General features: G+C 38.0%; 1 protein-coding gene and 1 long non-coding RNA gene across 4 annotated transcripts in view; one reads left to right on the top strand and one right to left on the bottom strand.

Annotated features, from left to right (window-relative positions):
- LOC127009244 (peroxidasin-like) overlaps positions 1 to 16411 on the top strand; it is a 35939-nt gene extending 19528 nt beyond the window's left edge. For both annotated transcript variants that reach the window (XM_050882119.1, XM_050882120.1), the window contains exons 13-30: positions 163 to 314; positions 772 to 893; positions 2705 to 2798; positions 3012 to 3184; positions 4054 to 4287; positions 4633 to 4840; positions 5502 to 5694; positions 5924 to 6124; positions 7191 to 7307; positions 7419 to 7570; positions 8262 to 8436; positions 8666 to 8903; positions 9191 to 9308; positions 10916 to 11127; positions 11908 to 12130; positions 13282 to 13462; positions 13621 to 13755; positions 14235 to 16411. In XM_050882119.1, the coding sequence (XP_050738076.1) occupies positions 163 to 314; positions 772 to 893; positions 2705 to 2798; positions 3012 to 3184; positions 4054 to 4287; positions 4633 to 4840; positions 5502 to 5694; positions 5924 to 6124; positions 7191 to 7307; positions 7419 to 7570; positions 8262 to 8436; positions 8666 to 8903; positions 9191 to 9308; positions 10916 to 11127; positions 11908 to 12130; positions 13282 to 13462; positions 13621 to 13755; positions 14235 to 14327 (3021 nt within the window). In that variant the 3' untranslated portion in view covers positions 14328 to 16411. The remainder of the gene's footprint in view (positions 1 to 162; positions 315 to 771; positions 894 to 2704; positions 2799 to 3011; positions 3185 to 4053; positions 4288 to 4632; positions 4841 to 5501; positions 5695 to 5923; positions 6125 to 7190; positions 7308 to 7418; positions 7571 to 8261; positions 8437 to 8665; positions 8904 to 9190; positions 9309 to 10915; positions 11128 to 11907; positions 12131 to 13281; positions 13463 to 13620; positions 13756 to 14234) is intronic.
- LOC127009245 (uncharacterized) lies at positions 136 to 18181 on the bottom strand. Of its 2 annotated transcripts, XR_007761740.1 has the most exons (5): positions 16729 to 18181; positions 8339 to 8430; positions 5975 to 6094; positions 5673 to 5766; positions 136 to 269 (listed from the first exon to the last, which is right to left on the bottom strand). It is a non-coding gene; the product is annotated as an uncharacterized LOC127009245 (long non-coding RNA). The 2 variants fall into 2 exon arrangements; XR_007761741.1 differs by lacking the exon at positions 5975 to 6094.
- Between the last annotated feature and the right edge of the window lie 916 nt (positions 18182 to 19097).

Genomic DNA, 19097 nt, shown 5'->3' on the forward strand with positions numbered 1-19097 from the left:
AAGACAAAAATCCAAGAAAATCCAATGAAATAAATACATGGGATGTAATACAATTAATTCTTGCTTTAAGGTTGATTCTCTTGAGTGGTGTTCAGTCTCTGTTATATAGACTTCAATATTCTGTAATTTCATTTTCATCATTTGCACTCTCCTCATTCCTAGGTAGCTCCTGTTATTCGTGTGGAGCCTCGAGACATGCTGGCTAAGGAAGGTGACGAGGCCATTGTACTCCCCTGCCAGGCTGAAGGGCAACCCCGGCCAACCATCAGCTGGAGGAAGGATGGCACCATAGTGATCAACAGTAACAAATATAGGTAGTAAAACACTGAAATAACTGGGATAAATGTTGCGCTTCTATTACTTGTAGGATAATTATTTTTTTTATGATACAGTTAGGTTTTAGCCTTTTGTTCATGTGTGTGTATTTGTTGAGCTCTTCATGGGCACTCATTAATATTTGTCATTATACCTCAGAATTAAATAAATTGATGATCATTTATACCACAGATCAAAAGTAGTGGTTTATTCACTAAGTCTTATAGGGCACTGTTATCACACGTGTTTAGCAACAGCCAAATAACATGGGTTGCGTGATTAAGGGCAACTGAGGTATCTTTCTTACAAGAGATTCTGATGGTGAACAAAGGGTCTAGGGACAGGTAGGTCACTTAGGTCACTTTTATCATGGGAATGTCTTTATAGTTGAAAATAATGTATGTGTGCAGTTTTCCTGACTTGGCTGTTTGCATAAAAAAGCTTCTTGTTTCACAGGATTGAAAGCGATGACTCTTTATCAATACACAATTTGACTCGAGAGGATGCCGGCCTCTATGAGTGTAGTGCACAGAATGGTGTTGGTTACGTCACTGTCAATGCCAGAGTAACTGTAGAAGGTAAGATTCAAAACACTCTTCCCCATTACTCTATCTCTCCCCAACTCCCTCTTTCCCCACTCCTTTCCACTGTCCATTCCTCTCCCCACCAACCTCCCCTTCCATCAGCCCCGTGCATAGTCAAGGGCAGAAGTGCAGCTTTCGGTTTGAATTTTCAGTTCGGCTCACACATTATTTCAGCATCCACATGAAGGAGGAAATGGAGTATTTGGAGGCACTGAATTATCTCTTACTGGATGGATAAAAAAGGACTTGTTGGACTATCACAGACATTATTAATGAATTTTTATTGTAATGTTGACTGTATCAGCCCTACTTTGCTTTGCTTCCTCTGGCCTGATGTAGTGTATTGGCCCATAATGACAATGTTTCCTCATACTATTCAAGATATTACTATTCTTAATAAAACCACACTATCCATTACTATTCTTCTGTTTTCTTTTCAGCAGACTAACTTTTTATAAACTGATCATTTTAGGTAGATTAATTCCATTTATTTAATCCTCAATCATTATTAATTGTCCTACCAACAGATAATAAACGCTGATTTGCTGTGAAGTATATGATACAGTTGAGAAATGCACAAATAGGACATACAGTTAAAGGAAACCCATTCTGCAGGAAAGAACTATTTTAGATTTGCAGTTGACACATCTTTACTCAGCATTTCTGAAGATACTTAGCAAGAATGCTCAAGGAACTGCACCCTAGTCAATATTTATAGTTTCCTAGGACTAAACAGCTTCTGGCATTGGAAAAATATCTTTGCAGAATTTTTGGGGCAACACCTAAGCCAGTAGCAGCGACGGGCCAAATTTGTGCCATCATATAAACCCCCCAAAATAGATGATGCATAAACTGATCACAAATGCTTTGCTATATATTATGAAATGGTTTGTGTGAGTGATGATTTTTTCTCATTTTTCTCACTTAGAGGGACCATTAAGAAACATGATCCCTGTTGCTACTGGGTTAAGGATATAGTTTTGGCTTATGTGTGCTTTGGAAGTAGAAATTTTTCACTTTTCTTGTAAAGCTAAATGGTTGCTCTTCTGTCTCTATATACCATTATTTATCTGCCAACACATCCTTGTAGTACGGTTCATCTAAGCCCTAATTCATGAAGCCCTGCATTAATATTGAAGTTTTTAACTAATTCAAAGGTTTTCTTATAATTTGTGGAATCTATCCATTACGGTTTACTGTATTTGATTGGCTTATCTAAACTTGATTAATAACATGAATGTGGTCAGTTATTGAATATCTACAAAATCCTGTCATTTCTCTTGTAGTTAGATTCTAAAGTGACATTATTTTGTTTGTAATTATAATTGTAATTTTTTAAAGTTTTGGGGAGTAAATCAACTGGTCAATAATTTCAAAAAAAAAAAATTACCTTTTAGTGAATTGATGGAATGATAATTTTCTTCCAGGCTGTATGAACTCTTTATTTTACAGGCTTATTGTACATGTATATCTGTGTTAGCTTTCTAAGAAAGAAATTGCCTGCATCTTTGATTAGGTCTATAGTTGAGCCATTTTCTTCCTTCATTACCCCTGCTCACTCCTCTAAGAGCTGTCTTTACTTTGTCAACTTTCACAATGGAAACTTTCAAGTTTATTGCTTCATTCTCCTCACTACTGTGTCCTCTTGCCTACCCTTATCACTATGGCAGTACACTTCGATGTAGAATTTTAGTTGCTACCTCTGCGAGGTATTCTATATCAAATTATCCTAAATTGCCTCAAGAACAGCTACCAAAAATTATTAAACCTTACTTTGTCCAACTGGCACTTCTTTTCCCTTATAGAAAAAGAAAGGCCCCATATAGGAGACCCATTCCTGCAGAGGAGCTTTGAGGAAGCTGACCGACAGGTGGATAGAGCTGTTAATGACACAATTAGGTTTGAAAAATTTGTTTTACGTGTATCCTGTACCACATAGTTGTAAATTAATTTGTTTTGCACTCATTTTGTAAATATTGTTTCTAATTCAAATCATGAAAAGTTCTACTCTGCAGTTCCTCGTCAGATATTTCCTTGTCTTTGTTTTGTGTGTCTTAAGTAGTAACAAAAAGTATATTGCAGTCAAATACAAAATTGGTTTCTTTTTTGCAGCCACTTGTTTCAACGAGAGAGAACCCACATCCCAAATCCTCATGAGCTTTTGCGAATATTCCGGTTTCCAACTTCTGAGGGAAGAGAAATAGCTCGAGCCGCTGAGAAGATAGAACAGACTTTGAATATTGTCCGGACGCACATAGAGTCAGGCATGGTATTCAATCTTACAGGTAAGTATTTTAAGGCTAGTAGATGGCCAATAAAATCAGACGAGACAATGCCTTTCGTGATTTTTATGTTTTCAGTTTTAATGTTCACCTCGTAACTTTTCCATTCAGTGCTATAATTCTATATATAAAGAAATTTTGTTTAATGACTTTCCTAAAAATAATATGTAGATTTCAAAATTTCTGTATATATATATATATATATATATATATATATATATATATATATATATATATATATATATATATATATATATATATATATATATATATATATATATATATATATTTGTTTTTATTGCACCCCCTAGCCCTGCACACGTCCAATTAGTGACTTAGTTATTGGGAATAAAAGCAGCATGTAATTAAAGTAACAAACCAGATGATACATACAAAATATGTAATAATATAAAATTGTTAATTCCTTGGTGAAAACTCACCAACCATTTACAAAGCTTGGAATGTTTCCAGCACTAGCTAAAATGATATGTGAGGCACACAGGCAGTACATAATCATCAAGGTCTGCAATTACTATTGATTAATACGTACATAAGTTAATGACAGTGTAAAAAGTAACAATATGGATACAAATAGTGACAATACTACATAAAAACAGAATATGGGCAAGAACTGAGAAAACCTTTGCAGCCACCTCATGTTACTTGTGCTTGCTTACTTCAATGGAGACAATTTGATGGAACGAATCATAATACAAAACCAGAGCAAATGTACACTTCACCCTCATTTGTGCTTTATCCCCGTCTCACCCTATTTCTGCTTATCTCATATGATTTTTATTGGTATGACTTGAGTGTTTAAGTTATTTTATATGCAGTGCCTTAAGTGATTATCAAATTGCAATTCTTTGCAGCTTTCAACTATCAGGACCTTCTATCTCCTGAAAAATTGCTGCTGCTGAGAAATCTGTCTGGCTGCCTGGCCCATCGGCGAACAGTTTACTGTGATGACATGTGTTATCATAACAAGTACCGCAGCATTGATGGCACCTGCAACAATTTCCGCAACCCACTGTGGGGGTCGTCCCTCACAGGTTTTAGACGTGTCCTGTACCCAATTTATGAAAATGGATTCAACACCCCAGTTGGTTAGTTTTTAAATGGTTTACTTGTAAATCAATATGTACAGATTCATCCTCTTGTGTCTTGAATCCCAAAAAATCAAGATGATTATTGGATGAACTGATGTATGATGAAATATCTATCCTACACAATGATAATATATTTGTGTGCTTGCTTCCATGTTACTGTCCTTCAGTTAAGAGTCTTTCATGACATGTCTTAAGCCATGTCTAGCATCTTGGCAAGCCACACTATTAAAACTTTGTATCATGCCTTGCAAGTTAGTACTTGGTTTATTGTTCAGTTCAGTATACTTTGATGTGTGGATGAAAGGTTTAAATTAAATGTTTTGGCCTGTTCTTTATGCTCAGGGTGGTCAAAAACACAACGTTACCATGGTTTCTTCAAGCCCAGTGCTCGGCTGGTATCTTCACGCATCATCAGCACGGAGGAAGTGTCCCCAGACCATCACTGCACTCACATGCTCATGCAGTGGGGGCAGTTCCTTGACCATGACCTAGACCACGCCCTTCCCTCCATATCCTCAGAGAGTTTCCATGATGGTGAAAGTTGCCAAAGGTATATATTTAATTTCTTTTCTTTTTCATTTCATACATAAGGGAGAGTGCTTGAGTTACATGCCTGACTGGTACAATACAGCCACCACTAACTTGAGTTTCCCCAAACGAAAAATATTTATAGGAAAAATTCTGATTGGCTCCAGAGCCCCCAAGGACTTTTTACCAGCTCTCAGACTTAGACGTATCGAATTTATATGCTCACCACTCGGCCTCCTCCCCCCTTGAATACTACTTGCATGTCTTCAGCTTTACCTCTGAGCTGTATAGTGACATATAATCTCAAGTTGTTATTTTTTAGATCATTTTCTCATTATTAATTAAACATCAACACAATAAAATGATAACACACTAATCAAACTGTCACATGTTTTTGAAGATTTTGATTTTTGCTCTTACAGTCTATGAGTTTCCAGATCATATTATAGATAATCAAATAACCATCTAATAACTATATTTTGTTTATTGAATATATCTTATGAAAAGTTAGGACTATTTTCATTATTGTAGTAAAGATATGCAGTTTGTTTTCAATCAAGAGACAGTTTTCATTCCCTACGGCATGATGATCAGCTTCATGTTCACTGCAATACGTAACACTCACTCATCATTTACTGTCATTTAAAACGAGGCAATGTTTCACCATTATAATTCTTCGGCAGGACGTGCGACTATGCTTCACCGTGCTTCCCCATCGAGATACCCCCAGATGACCCTCGCATCAGGAACCGCCGATGCATGGAATTTACACGGTCATCGGCTGTCTGTGGATCTGGCATGACCTCTGTATTCTTTAACACGGTACTGCCGAGAGAACAGATAAACCAACTCACCTCTTTTCTGGATGCTTCCCAGGTGGGTATGAAGTTTCTATTTTCATGACCAACATAGTCCAGCTGTAGCTCTATGTACAGTAAAACGTCTTTTCTGAAACATGACAAAAAACATAATAGAATATCTGATAAACTTACCAACTGCATTCTAATTAAAGAAAGTAATTATTTCTTGTATATTGAAAATTATGGTGTTCAGAAATATGATTCATTTTATTATTATGGTGCTGCTTGTGTTGTCTGGTTTCTAGGTGTATGGATCGAGTGATACAGAGGTGAGGCTCTTGCGAAACTTGACTCACTATGAAGGGAAGCTAAGACATGGCATCCCGGGGCCAACAGGAAAGCCAATGATGCCGTTCAGTGCTGGTGCCCCGGTGGACTGCCGGAGAGACCTGAGCGAGAGTGGCATAGACTGCTTCCTGGCGGGAGATATTAGAGCCAATGAACAGGTATTGATTTTGTTTTATACCCCAGAAAAGTTAGCCATAACCATCTTTTACTCACTTTTTATGTACAAGCATCGGTCTTACTGAGGTATAACAAATGACACCAAGACAGTTAATTTATGATGCTATTACATCTGGTCTTGTTACATATGGAGGGTTAGGTTCTAGGAGGGCCTTGCATAGTAGGAATTTACATATGATGAAGATATATCTGGTAGGCCAAAGGCAAATCATGATTTTTCAAATGCATGTAACATGTTCCTTCAATAAAAAAAAATTTTTTTTTTTAAAAAGTAGCTAGATAGAGGAAGATGCCAAAATGCAATGATCGCTTTGGTTATGATGTCTTGATGTTTCAATTTTGACATTTATTAGTACATTTCCACATTATCTTTTACCTTGTATCTTTATCTGTCTACCCTGTATGCAAAAAAAGAGGGAGTGCTTATCATGGGAAACTTTTTTGCATCCTGAATACATGCAATTTCAGCTGTGCTGTCCAACTGCCAGCTTTGATCTGTTCCTCCATTTCATTCCATCTTCCTTCTTTACTTTCCTCTACTTCTCTTACCTTCCTGATCACTCAGCATCAACATGGGGTAAGAGCATCTCTTCAGCTCATGGAAAAGTATAACATTTCTCTTCCTTTATCTCCTGCATCACACAGATCCATAACATGAGGAGGTGAGAGCAATAGGGAGGCATCCAGTTCAAACACTTATAACACAGTACAGTTCTGCTTCACTGGCAGATGGGGAGCAGATATACATACTTTCATGTGGAGAGTATCAAGACACTTTCCTGGCCAAAAAAGCTCTTCGTTTTTGGCTGCTTTTGTTCTCTTTAAGAGAGCAGTGCATAGCAGACTGTCTTTATATATTTGTGTTTCACTTTAGAGCTGCCTCCTTTATTGTAAAAAAAAGTATCATTTAATTGTTATACATGTAGTACAATCCAGTAGTCTTGCATTCCTGATAATGTACCATGAGAGTGGTCCCCTGCAAAATGTATTAACAGACTTTTACTGCATGTTTTTTCCTAGTTTGTTTCTATTAATGTTTCTTTGCAGTCTGGCCTGACAGCAATGCACACGCTGTGGTTCAGGGAGCACAACAGGATAGCCCACGCTTTTAAGCAGATGAATCCTCACTGGGATAGTGATACAGTTTTCCATGAAGCTAGGAAGGTATGTTTTTGTTTCTATATTTCTAATTTATGGAAGCATTTGTATTATATTACACAAACATTTCAGACTCAGAACATAAGTTATTTTAAGAATGTGATTTTTTACTTGCAGCTTGTTGGAGCTGAAATGCAGCACATCACCTACACCCACTGGCTGCCTCACATCATAGGGGGAAGGGGAATGGAGATGCTTGGTGAATACGCAGGTTACAACCAAAACCTGAATCCCACAATTAGCAATGTGTTTGCAACTGCAGCTTACAGGTATTAATTCATATTTGGCAATTTTACATTTTAGTCTTGTTGCCCATTATTTGCAAAAATAATAATTTTCATTGCATGTAGTGATGAAGCTGGTAAATTTTGTAATTCATTGTGAAATCTGAATTCTATTGTTAAAAATTGGTTCAGTGTCTCAGCACCCTTGAGGCCTGTAAATTTGTAAGATATATCTAAATGGGAAACTCTCATAGTTGCAAAGGAGGGCATTGGAGAACGCCCAGGGTCAGGGAGCAGTTTTGCCTTTTGCCTTTTTGAACATAAGGTAACTACATAGTGAAGCAAAGAAATACAATCTAAATTGATAAGGAAAGGGACCAGTTTGGAGAAATTGGCAGTGTTGTTGGGAAAGCAACTTTGAAAATGAAAGAACCACAAAATTTATTTACTGCAAGTTTTATGTGACTATAACCATATGATTGTGGACACCATGAAGGCAACTGATATGTAAGAAAAGGGCTGCATAATTCCATAGACCTTCTGAAAATATTGACCCAAAAGCCTCAACTTATGCAACAAATAAATCACTGCAGAATATGAGATATTTTTGGAAGGTCACTTGTAGATTATGTCTTGCATGTTGAGATTGTTTAGTGCAGTGTTATGTTTGATTTACACTTTGTGATATATTTATTTTTAACAAAGTTGATTATAACACAGATTTTACATTTTTCAGGTTTGGACACTCCTTGATCAACCCCATCCTTCATCGGTTAAATGCTACCTTCCAGCCAATTCCTGAGGGCCACTTACCTCTGCACAAAGCTTTCTTCAGCCCGTGGAGGATCATTGAGGAGGGCGGCATTGATCCACTTCTCAGAGGCTTATTTGCCACCCCGGCTAAACTGAAAGTAAATACAAATCAATAATGCAGGGAAGTCATATCTAGAATATTTTTTTAAATATTAGATTTTCTTAGAAACTGGTACAGAAAGGGATGAAAAGGAAGGACATCAGTTTATCTAAATATCTAATCATATAAAAATGAGGGAGCAAGTTGTATTCACATACAAATATACGGCTGAGTTTCTTATAGCTGATCAATTACAGTATAATGCTTTTTGTATTGTATATTTTCAGACTCCAGGTCAGTTTTTAAACTCAGAGTTGACTGAGAAATTGTTCCGAGCTGCCCATGAAGTAGCGCTGGACTTGGCCTCCCTCAACATCCAACGCGGCCGAGACCACGGCTTGCCAGGCTACACAGAGTGGCGGCGGGTGTGTAACCTCTCAGTGCCTGAGGACTTTGATGAGCTGAGCAATGACATATCCTCAACTGAAGTTCGACAAAGGTTGAAGCAGCTATATGGACACCCAGGTAGTATTTCTATTTTCAGCTCTCCATAGATATTATTGTTCAGTCTTTGTCATGCAATTTTGTTATTTTATTCCTCATCATTTTTACATTATGTTAGAATGCATTATGCATTTCTCATAAGCATAAGAATACCAATGTGTGTACATTGAAATCAATGAATTATATCATACCACAAACTAAAGTCTTGAATTTTAAGTACAACAGGAAAATATCTTACATGTTAAATCAGTTTTTATTGGTAACAGTTAATTTGATCATAGATAAAATTAGTTTGTTGTGGTTCTCAGGCAATGTGGATGCGTGGGTGGGTGGACTGCTGGAGGACCCCGTGGAGGGTGCCCGTGTGGGCCCCACCTTCCTATGCCTCTTGGTGGACCAGTTCAGGAGGCTTAGGGATGGAGACAGGTAATTTTGTCATCACACAACACCACTGACATATTCTCACACAAAGACACATACAAAAAAGCAAAATGCAGATACATGATGAAAGAAAAAATGTGAATTGTTAATTCTTTAAAGAAAACTATGGAGGAAAATATCAGATTCTAAACAAATTAAGAAAGCTAGATTTAAAAATAATGGAAAGAAAACCCCCAGCAAACCATAGAGCATCAGGCTTCACTTGGCTGTGTGGATGTTCTGCTGGTGGCCCTTGTGAAGTGTAAGATTCAAGTCTGCTGGGCATTTTTGCAGCATCTCATCAGTAGGCAGCTGGTAACACCCAAAGTAATTAAATAAGCACTGTTACACCAGTGTTGGGCAAATATCTGTATTTTGGCCAGATAGGGGAACTTTATAAGGGAACCACTTAGCACCCATAATGACCAGTGAGTATGAGATGCTGATCAGTAACAGAAAAATTCTCATGGATCTGAGCAATAATCCAAATTGTATGCCAGGTTGGTAAGCAAGTGCTCTATCAACCCTTTCATGTAGGTACTGCCGTCATTGGCCTTTGACACTCAGATGTAGAGATAATGGTTTTGGCCATCACTGGAATAAATATTCAAAAGAAGAAAAACTAAAGGGCTGCCACAAGTTAGGTGGTGAAGACAGTGGTGGTGGGGGCGGTGCCCAGCCAGTGGGTGGACCTTAGCTTGTTGTAGTACTGGTGCCTACCAGTGATGAAAACTAAAACAGTTTGTTAAAATTCTGCAGTAATATTGGTCTAAATACAATACATGATACATCATTGGAGAGGAAATTTATCAGGCCACATTATGAATTCTGAAAATTTACTTTATCTTCAGTTGTTTTTATTAATAGACTATATTTTAAGTAAAGTGTAGCCTACATTTATTGTATGCTGGCTAACTTCCACTCATTTGTTTTGCAGATAATTTTGTACATTTTTTTGTACAGGGTACGATAAAGCACCATTACTAAGCTCACAACAAGATCAAATTCACTTCTTTAGGCTGATTAATAATTGCCATACAGGCAGTGGAACTAAAACGTCTCTACATTACTGGCAATATACCCACCTTCAGCTGAAGTCACACACAACTCCCATTTTTTCAAACACCTCAGACATGAAAGAGTTAACTGATATACCATGCCAATGATAATGATGTTGTCAATATACACACTATTTTATCAGACTAAATAAGAAGAGTCAAAACATCTTATTAGTAATGTGACATCAAATGGTTCTCATAAGGTAATGTTAGCAGTGCAGACAAGTGAAAACAATGGTGGTATTAGATGAATGACCAGCAACACGGTTTAATTTCTATGCAGAAAAAAGATGTGAAAATCTGATGGGTTTTATGCCAAAATATTCAAAGGTGGATGATGATAGCCACTCTATTACTGACAGAGGCCATTGAGTGATTGACTGATAAAACAATTTGTCATTAAAAAAAAAATACAGCTTTGGAAGACTTTAAACACAAATAATTGTGAAAAATCAACACAAATTCAAAAGTCCTTTTGTACTTGTTTTTAGATAAGAACCACCACCCTGTTATTGAAAACACACTGAGTTGACACAGTGTTGAATTTGTTTTCAGGTTTTGGTATGAAAATTCAAATATTTTCAAGAGGGAGCAGCTCCAGCAGATCAAACAGGCCACACTGGGCCGGGTCATATGCGACAATGGTGATGACGTACAGGATGTCACCGCTGATGTTTTTATCTTGCCAAGGGAACAATCTCCAGCGTTTGTGCAGTGTTCCAGTCTGCCAGATGTTAATCTACGTCTATGGACTGATTGCTGCACAGGTAATAAGTTTGAACTTTGTTGTTTTCACTCACCTGTGGCTATTTTGAAAACTAGCAACCCTCATTGATTCTATTAAACCTCTTTTTTGTAAGATTGCCGCCTTCAAAGAGCATGACCATGTTTTGCTGTTATGCATATAATTTATCTATTTTATTGGTAAATATAACTGTGTTCATGTAATTTTTATAACATTTCTCATGTATCCACCTTGACAACCCTTTTTTCAATTATACATATAGGAGAACTGAATTATAGTTAGTCATTTATCATTGCTTGATATGGTCTTCACATTTGTTAGAATATGTTATAAAGTTTTTTACAACCATTTTTTCACTCATAGATCTATGATTATTTGACATTAGTTGTGTAACATCACTGGAAAGGGGAAAAACAAGATTTGAGACTAATATTTACATTCAAGATCAGATAGATTGCTTTGGATGTAATGCACCTCTGTAATCTCGTTTTTGTCATTAACCTATGTAATTTTACAGTACAAAGTTTCAAAATAAGCACTTGGCATGTTGAATTACAGTTTTAGCAGTTTGGTAGATGATTTTTTTAGTATTACTGGTAATATCATCTCCCTTTCGATTTACTTTATTTTTAATGCTATCGTCTTTCAATCTTAAGAATTTGCTTTCCACTAGAACTGAATGAATAAGTGTTCAAATATAGTTAGCAAAACCTGAGAGTATGTCTCAATAGTTTTACATAGTGCCATCAGGAGAATAGGTGCCACTAAAATTCCTAATGTAATTAATAATATGTACTTGCAGACTGTAGGACTGCTGGCAACTTCTTCAGTTTGACACAAGCACCAGGTTTTCGCTTCCGACGGCATGTTGAATATTCACATGTTGAGGATCGGGAGCATTTTTTAATGGAGAGAGATAAGAGGCAGGCTTACACGACGACAGAGAATGATGTCAATTATCATGACGTTATTCATTCTAGTAATGCCCTAAAGAATGCATCATTTTCTTATGAAGATCAACATAGGTTTGTAAGAATAGTAGTTTGTAGTTTCAATTAATCAAAGTTTACCGAGCTAATATACCGGTACTGAAGTACAATAAACTCTTGCTTTTACGGACTTCGATTTAATGAATTTTGGCACTAACAAACTTTTGGGGCTGGTCTGGCACATGTGGGAATTTACTGAAAAAGTTTAGAAAGTGCAGTGTTATGTTCGGTGATGGGCTGGCCAAACATGTACACGCATGTTGGTTAGCGCCAGTGGAGACAAGGCTGAGCAGGCAGAGAGTGTCTAGTCAGTCTAGTTTTCTCCGCCTGACTGTAATCACCTCTGTTCTCACTCTGCTGTGCCTCAACTTTCATCTAATATAATGAACAAATTTTGTTATTTATGTAAATGGTTGGAAATAGCAAACTCACAGCTCATATAATGATCAAAGTTAGCTACATGCAAAAAGTTTGAATTGCCCGTATATAATGGATTTTGGACATAACATCACCCTCTTCTCCCTAACTGGTTTGTTAAAGCGAAGGTTTACTGTACTACATGATGATATGGGGTAATTTTTGTGCTGACTGACTGTACTTCAGTCTAGCATTAAGTTGAACCACATGATACAGTTGTACTGACTGATGTATTTTTTTCTATTCTGAGATTTAAATATTATATTAACAATCTTGTAGATTTCTTTTGACAGACTCAAAACAAATGTATTTATCGGTACATGTGATGGATAAAACATATAGTTTCTAAGTTAAGAATATACTGGATAGTATAATAAAACTCTTACCATGAAAGTTAAACAATAACTTAAACTAGTGAACTACAACACTTTTGAGTATACGTATGTATCAGATATGGGAACAAACATGAGGCTGACAGAAAAATGAGTGTCGTGATCTATATCATATAAAGTTGCACCTATAGTAATTAAAATAGAACATGATCAGAAGCATAATGAACTGAAGGCATTTGTATTTGACTAAGTTCCACAAAAATGTTTCATCAAAAGTAGAAATTCAACAACTATTCACATTTTTTCATAGTTACATAGCTACTCAGTAGGAGCCAGGATTCATCAGAAGTTATCAATTGTCAGGGTCAGAATGATAAGAAGCGTAGTTGTTAGCATGTATTTGAATTCTGGCATAATGCAAAACTTTCTTTGCCTCAGGAGAACACCCAAACATCATGAGGTAAAGGACAAACAAGAAGAACCACGACACAACACCATCGATGAGGAGGATGCTAATGATATCGGGGGTTATAAAGAGGACCTCACAGAACAGCGCATTGAAGGAATTGAAGCCTTAGTAGAGCACCTTTCAAAAACTGTTCTTGAACTCAACAATAAGGTATTCGAGTTTAATCAATGATTTTGTCTCTCATATCATATCCATAAAATTCACATAGAAGTTGCTCTTGTGACTGAGCATCTTATTTATATTTGCAGTTGTACTTTTAATATTATTTCTGGAATTAGTGGCATTACAGTGCACATTATTATATACAGGTAAATTCTGTGGAGCATATGTGTGGGGGAAGCATAAGAAAAAGGAGGAGAAAAGGATGTGTGGATGAGACGAGCCAGAGTCGCCTCCCTGGAGAAGAGTGGCAGAAGGACTCCTGCACTGTCTGCAGGTGTAGGGTGAGTTTTGCTGGTCACAATCCCATAGAATATTGTCAATTACTTGTGTTTTCTATTGCATTAGGAATGTTTGATGTTTAGCCTAGTTTCTAAGAGGAGTATCAAGTGCTGGTGTCAATGGCATGTAGTTACTTTATGATTCCTTTGTGTGATATTTCTTGATCCTTCCTGTATAGGCCTATATCTTTTAGATGATTATAGTTCAGTGAAATGCATTAAAGTGTTTGTTCAAAATTTTGTCAACTGACAATTAGATCAGTGTTGTGAATGCTGTGTAAACTATTAATTAATTGTTGTTTCATCTTATGTGTCAATTTTTTGCTTTCATTATAATTTGCTTAAATGCATTCTTTTTCCATAAGTAGTATGTTCTCAAACTCATCTTATATGTGACCTTTAACTTCATATGAATAGTTTTATCAGAGGAATGCATGGTAGCAATAAATAAGGATGTTTTTAAAACTGTCTTTCCTTTACAGAGAGGAAATGTTCGATGTCGAGTCATTCGGTGTCCACCTGTGACGTGCAATAACCCAAGGCAGGAGCCTGACCAATGCTGTCCTGTATGCTGAGACAAGCACAGGAGTATTTTAGCACTTTTACTATCTTTTCTTTTAAATAACCAGTTCAGTGTGGTGAATTTCTGAGCTGCTCATGTTGTTGAATTTGCAAATAAGGGTGTAATGATAATCTTACACAAGGAAACTCACTGAAACTTTACAGTGCCTTGGATGTGATCCGAGTTATGTGGCTTATTGCTGTGTGAATGCCTTGTCTCACATGAAGAAAGGCTTCACTTGAGGTGCATAACCCATGCAGGTGGGTGAAGTTCCACTTGAACAGGCCTAGTGTAACATGTGCATCCACAGTAAAGATGCTGTGATTTTTACAATAAGGACCACCGTGATATATTTTTAACAGTATAAGACACATGAAAATACACAGAAATGATTGTGTAGAAACTATAATGTACTACATGAAAATATACTGTTGGTGTACAGTTGGCTACTGAGAAGGGGCTGTGGCATCAAGACACCCACAGCATCTTGCTGTGTCACACGCCCGCTGTGTGCTGGTTATGAATGGTTGCCCTCTAGACCCTTGCCTGCATATTGTGTCACTGCCAGTCTCACCTTTACTTGAGCCTTAAATGTCTGAATGTTGATAGCGTTTGCCTAGCTTGCGCTTGCATTACTAGTCAGTAGGAACTGTGTATGTCCACATCTATATGAAAATACAGTAAAATTAAAAGGATAAGTAATCTTTGTTTTGCTGTACTTAGGATTATTTTGAAATATTTTAGTCCTGCTTTTAAAATGTATAGCATTACTAATATGGTGCTAATATGATCAGGAGTTGTATCTCAGATATATTTATTTAAAGCTGTAATGCGTGCCACACACTGCCAGTAATGGTGAAGGAACCTGACTGACTTCATGAAAAGTATGTTCAGTTAACCATTTTTGTACAATGTAAATTTGTAGCAAGCTGTATTTTTTTCTTTTTTACTAACACACGAATTCTTTTTGAAGATGTTAATGATTTTGTTGTCATTCAAACCTCTTGTAAGAAGAAGATGTATTGCCACATAATGATAGCCCTCCAAGGTATAGATGAAAAAATGCAGGTTCATCTTGCTGTGCTTATTTTCATGTGCAAAGGTAAGTGTAAATATGACTTGGCTCTTTACTACGTTTTTAGCCACGTGAGCTATTAATCACGAATGATGAATGGAACTGTACAGCATATCCCTTGTATTGATAAATATTGAGAGTATGTGTAGAACTTGTTTTTTTTTGTGGCAAAAATCGGGATAAATCTTTTTAAGAAAATAAATTTCATAGGGTACTTAAATAGTAGCATTTATACAAGTAAAACAAGAATGAAATGGTGAGATGGTTCCTTTTATAATTTAATGAACATTTCATATGCTTCCTGCAACCTAAAAATTTGAAGGTAAATTTTAGTAATGAAAGCTAAGCGGGGGTAGATAACACCCGCTGATGGATTATAATTATGCTTGCCACAGTGCTCCAAAGAAGGACTGTTTAGTAACACGGTAGAAGTGAGAGTCCTTAAGGACTCCTTAAGTTTGGAGATCTACATTGTAAAGAAGGCACAATAATTATTATTATTAATTATTTCCTTTCTTTGATAGTCCATCTTAGTGTTGGATGTTACTTTAAAATGATGAGAAATTAATGAAAAGAATACAGACAGGGCCAGTCTTTGAGCTATTCTCTGTACAAATTTCATTGTAGTGTTAGCCGCCGCCGTCACTGCTAGGTGAATGTTGCAGTGTGCATTTGACGAGGCTAGAGCAATGGAGCGATGGCCCTGGTGCTGGCCCTTTAATTGGTCCAGGTGATCTAAAGCCAGCCCTGCTGAACACAGCAGAGGGCCGGTGGTTAGGTTGGGGCCCAGATGTGTCCGCTGGTGTGAGCAAGCAGTTGGAATGACTTGCTTACTTGGCAAAGTGAAAGGGAAGAGGCGGAGGGGATTAGGGAGAGTGATGAGGTAAATAAGTAAGGGAAACAAATACAGCAGCCCTCCTTCCTTACTAACAACATACACAATGATAAGCATTTTGCTTGCAGTCATTCAAGCACTGCAAAAATGAAACTTATTTTTGTTATCATAAAATGTAGGAATATTTGCTGACTATTTTGTGATTTTCCAAAAGTTGAGGTTCACTGAAAAGTCTCTGCTTTATAAGTATCTAGAGTAACTTTACAGCCTATTAATGCTTGCTTGTATTCATTTAAATGCTATTTTACTGAAAATCGTGACAGAAGACGACCTGCGAGTGAAATAAAACAAAATGGGCGCCGTAGATGAGCTTCATGAATTTCATAATTAGCCTACTACTCGACCCATGAACCAATGAGTCAACCAGTTATATGAGTTGTATTTATAAGTGACCACAAAATATCACACAGTACTATTAAAGACAATGTTAATACGCTGTCTTACCACTTAAATATATAGTGTGTAACGTTTCTCGAACAGGGAATCGAAACGTCTGCTCATGACAGATGGCGCTGGCGGTGTTGCGAGAAAACCTCCTCACAGAAATAAGTCGCATCTGCTGTCCACTACGCATGCGCACAAAGGAATACACAGCAGGGAAACATTAATATGCCTGGTTTTGTTCTAGTTTGTCCACTTGATATCTTTTGTAATGGTTGATATTGCCGTAAGAGAACAACACACCAGACCAACAGACCAAACAAGCAAAAACTGAGTGAACATCAGCGTGGGGGTAATTCTTTCTAAAATCTGCCCTACTCGTTTGTTATAAAGCCTTCTCTTGATTAAAAGTGTGTCTCTGATGTTTGTGCCACGTATTGGAGCCGAATTAGGAAAAGTAAACGATAGCGGTGAGTGAAACATAGAAAAAGGAAGAAAGTTGAACCTCTGCGAGCTATTTTGTGGCTGCGAAAAGATTCGTGGAACACAGGTCCTCCTCCAGCCCATAGTATTTCTTACCTCGTGGCGTTCCGTAATAGTTTCTGGCGGCTCGTGGGCAGCTTCTCGGTTTTTATCTGAACAATATGATAAGGTGAGTGTCTGCAGGCTCCTGTACACCTTGCATATTGTGGAGAGTTGTTTAAGTGACTTACCAGGTGAACGAAGCATCATTTTGGCTCACCCTCCAACGTGGTGTCCCATGACGGGTGTGTCGTGTAGCTCACCCTCGAGGATACTAGACTCTTTTTGTCTTGACGGGCTTTCACTGCGCCATATAAGAGGTCCAGGATGAATGAGAGACACATCCTGCTCTGACCTTTGCTGAGTGTTGATTGAGTGTTACAATTGGCGCTGGCTGGTGCTGCCGCGGGTATAGCTAAACGTTATCGTACACCCTAGTACAGGTTAAGCTTCGTCATAGGCCCCTCTAAGTTTGCGAGTACTGCCGATCGTTATTTTGGTTTGTACTTTGTTAGTTCTAAGACGTCTTCCAGTCCCTTGCCAAGAATTGCTCCCACGCGTAAGACACGACTCGGCTGTTTTATCAGTGACGTCACTGTGGATAACAGGTACGGCGGGTACCGCTTCTCCTTTGGCCGGTGCTATTTAAATTTTCTTGTGCTTCCTGTCGGTAACCCTGCCAAGTCGGGCCGATGACGAGCTTGTGTGATGTCTCTGTTGTGTTAATGCCGCACCATAGACCAGTTTACAGGATCCTTGCAGCATGGGTAAGTACTTTCCAGTAGGAAAACATAAGCTATGCATCATCTTCATCATTAGAAACAACAATAATTGAACCCATGCCATTTCTCAATATTTTGTTGAGAAAACGGATGTTTTAAGAATACCTGGCTAACACAATTATGCAAAGTAGCTAGGAAAAATTTTCTTTTGAACTGTAGATCTCGTACTTGTGCCTAAATTAACATGTGGTCTTGACGAATAAAAATGTGATAGTGTTGGTCGTCTGTCCTCCACCACCTGTCATCTGAGTAGGACAGTGTTTTGGCAGGAAGGGGGAGGGGTGCAAAACAGTCGTAATAGTTTTGGTCATTCTTGCACGTCAACAACGTTCCTCAAGGATTCTCTGCTTTCTGGCGGGGATTGCTCTCTATCATCCTTGGTCGTCTGCAAGGCCAAGGAGTCTAAAGAATTATCGGGAGGCGATGCTGCCTGCGAGCCGTAGGAGGACTAATGACCCTGCTGATCACTCAGTGACCTGAGGGCAGGTTACGGTAAAGTTAGGGGGCATATGCTTTAGCTGCGCGTGACCTCGGTGCTCATCTCCGTCGCATTGGCCTTGAGCCTGCGCCTGATGAGTAAGAAGCCATTACCCTTGGACACTTGAGAGGTGTGCCATCCGGGTTACCAGTCTACCATTCCGAAGTTTCCCCAGCAGGTACCCATTGATCGGGGAGGATGAACAGCGTTTAAAGCTAGACGCCGACTTCCCGGGCCCGGATTCACCACTTCATCACGAAGGCGTAGCACCATGATTATAAACAAGAGTAGGTTAAACCTCCGTGTATACAATATGCACCGCGCCAAGCAACTCTCCCAGCATTTACCAACTCTACTCTTGGCGTTGTATCTAGTGTACTGAAAGTCATAATGTTGGTAGTTTAACATGCCAAACAAACGTAATGACTTTGCAAGGCATTACTAAAGGCATAGACGATGCTGGGGTATGGTAGTATTTTTTTTTTTTGTGTGTGTGTGTGTATGTATGAATCTAGATAAGAGAACAAGCAAAGGTAGAAGACCAGGGGGCCTGCAAGGACATTTATACGGCGGCCCCCCCCCCCCCCTTTTTTTTTTTCTTTTTTTTTTGTACATCTTCGCCTGTGGCGCCGGTAGGCTTGTTTTTGGAG

The sequence above is a fragment of the Eriocheir sinensis genome, chromosome 40 (genome assembly GCF_024679095.1).
Source record: "Eriocheir sinensis breed Jianghai 21 chromosome 40, ASM2467909v1, whole genome shotgun sequence".
NCBI classification, from domain to species: Eukaryota; Metazoa; Arthropoda; class Malacostraca; order Decapoda; family Varunidae; genus Eriocheir; species Eriocheir sinensis.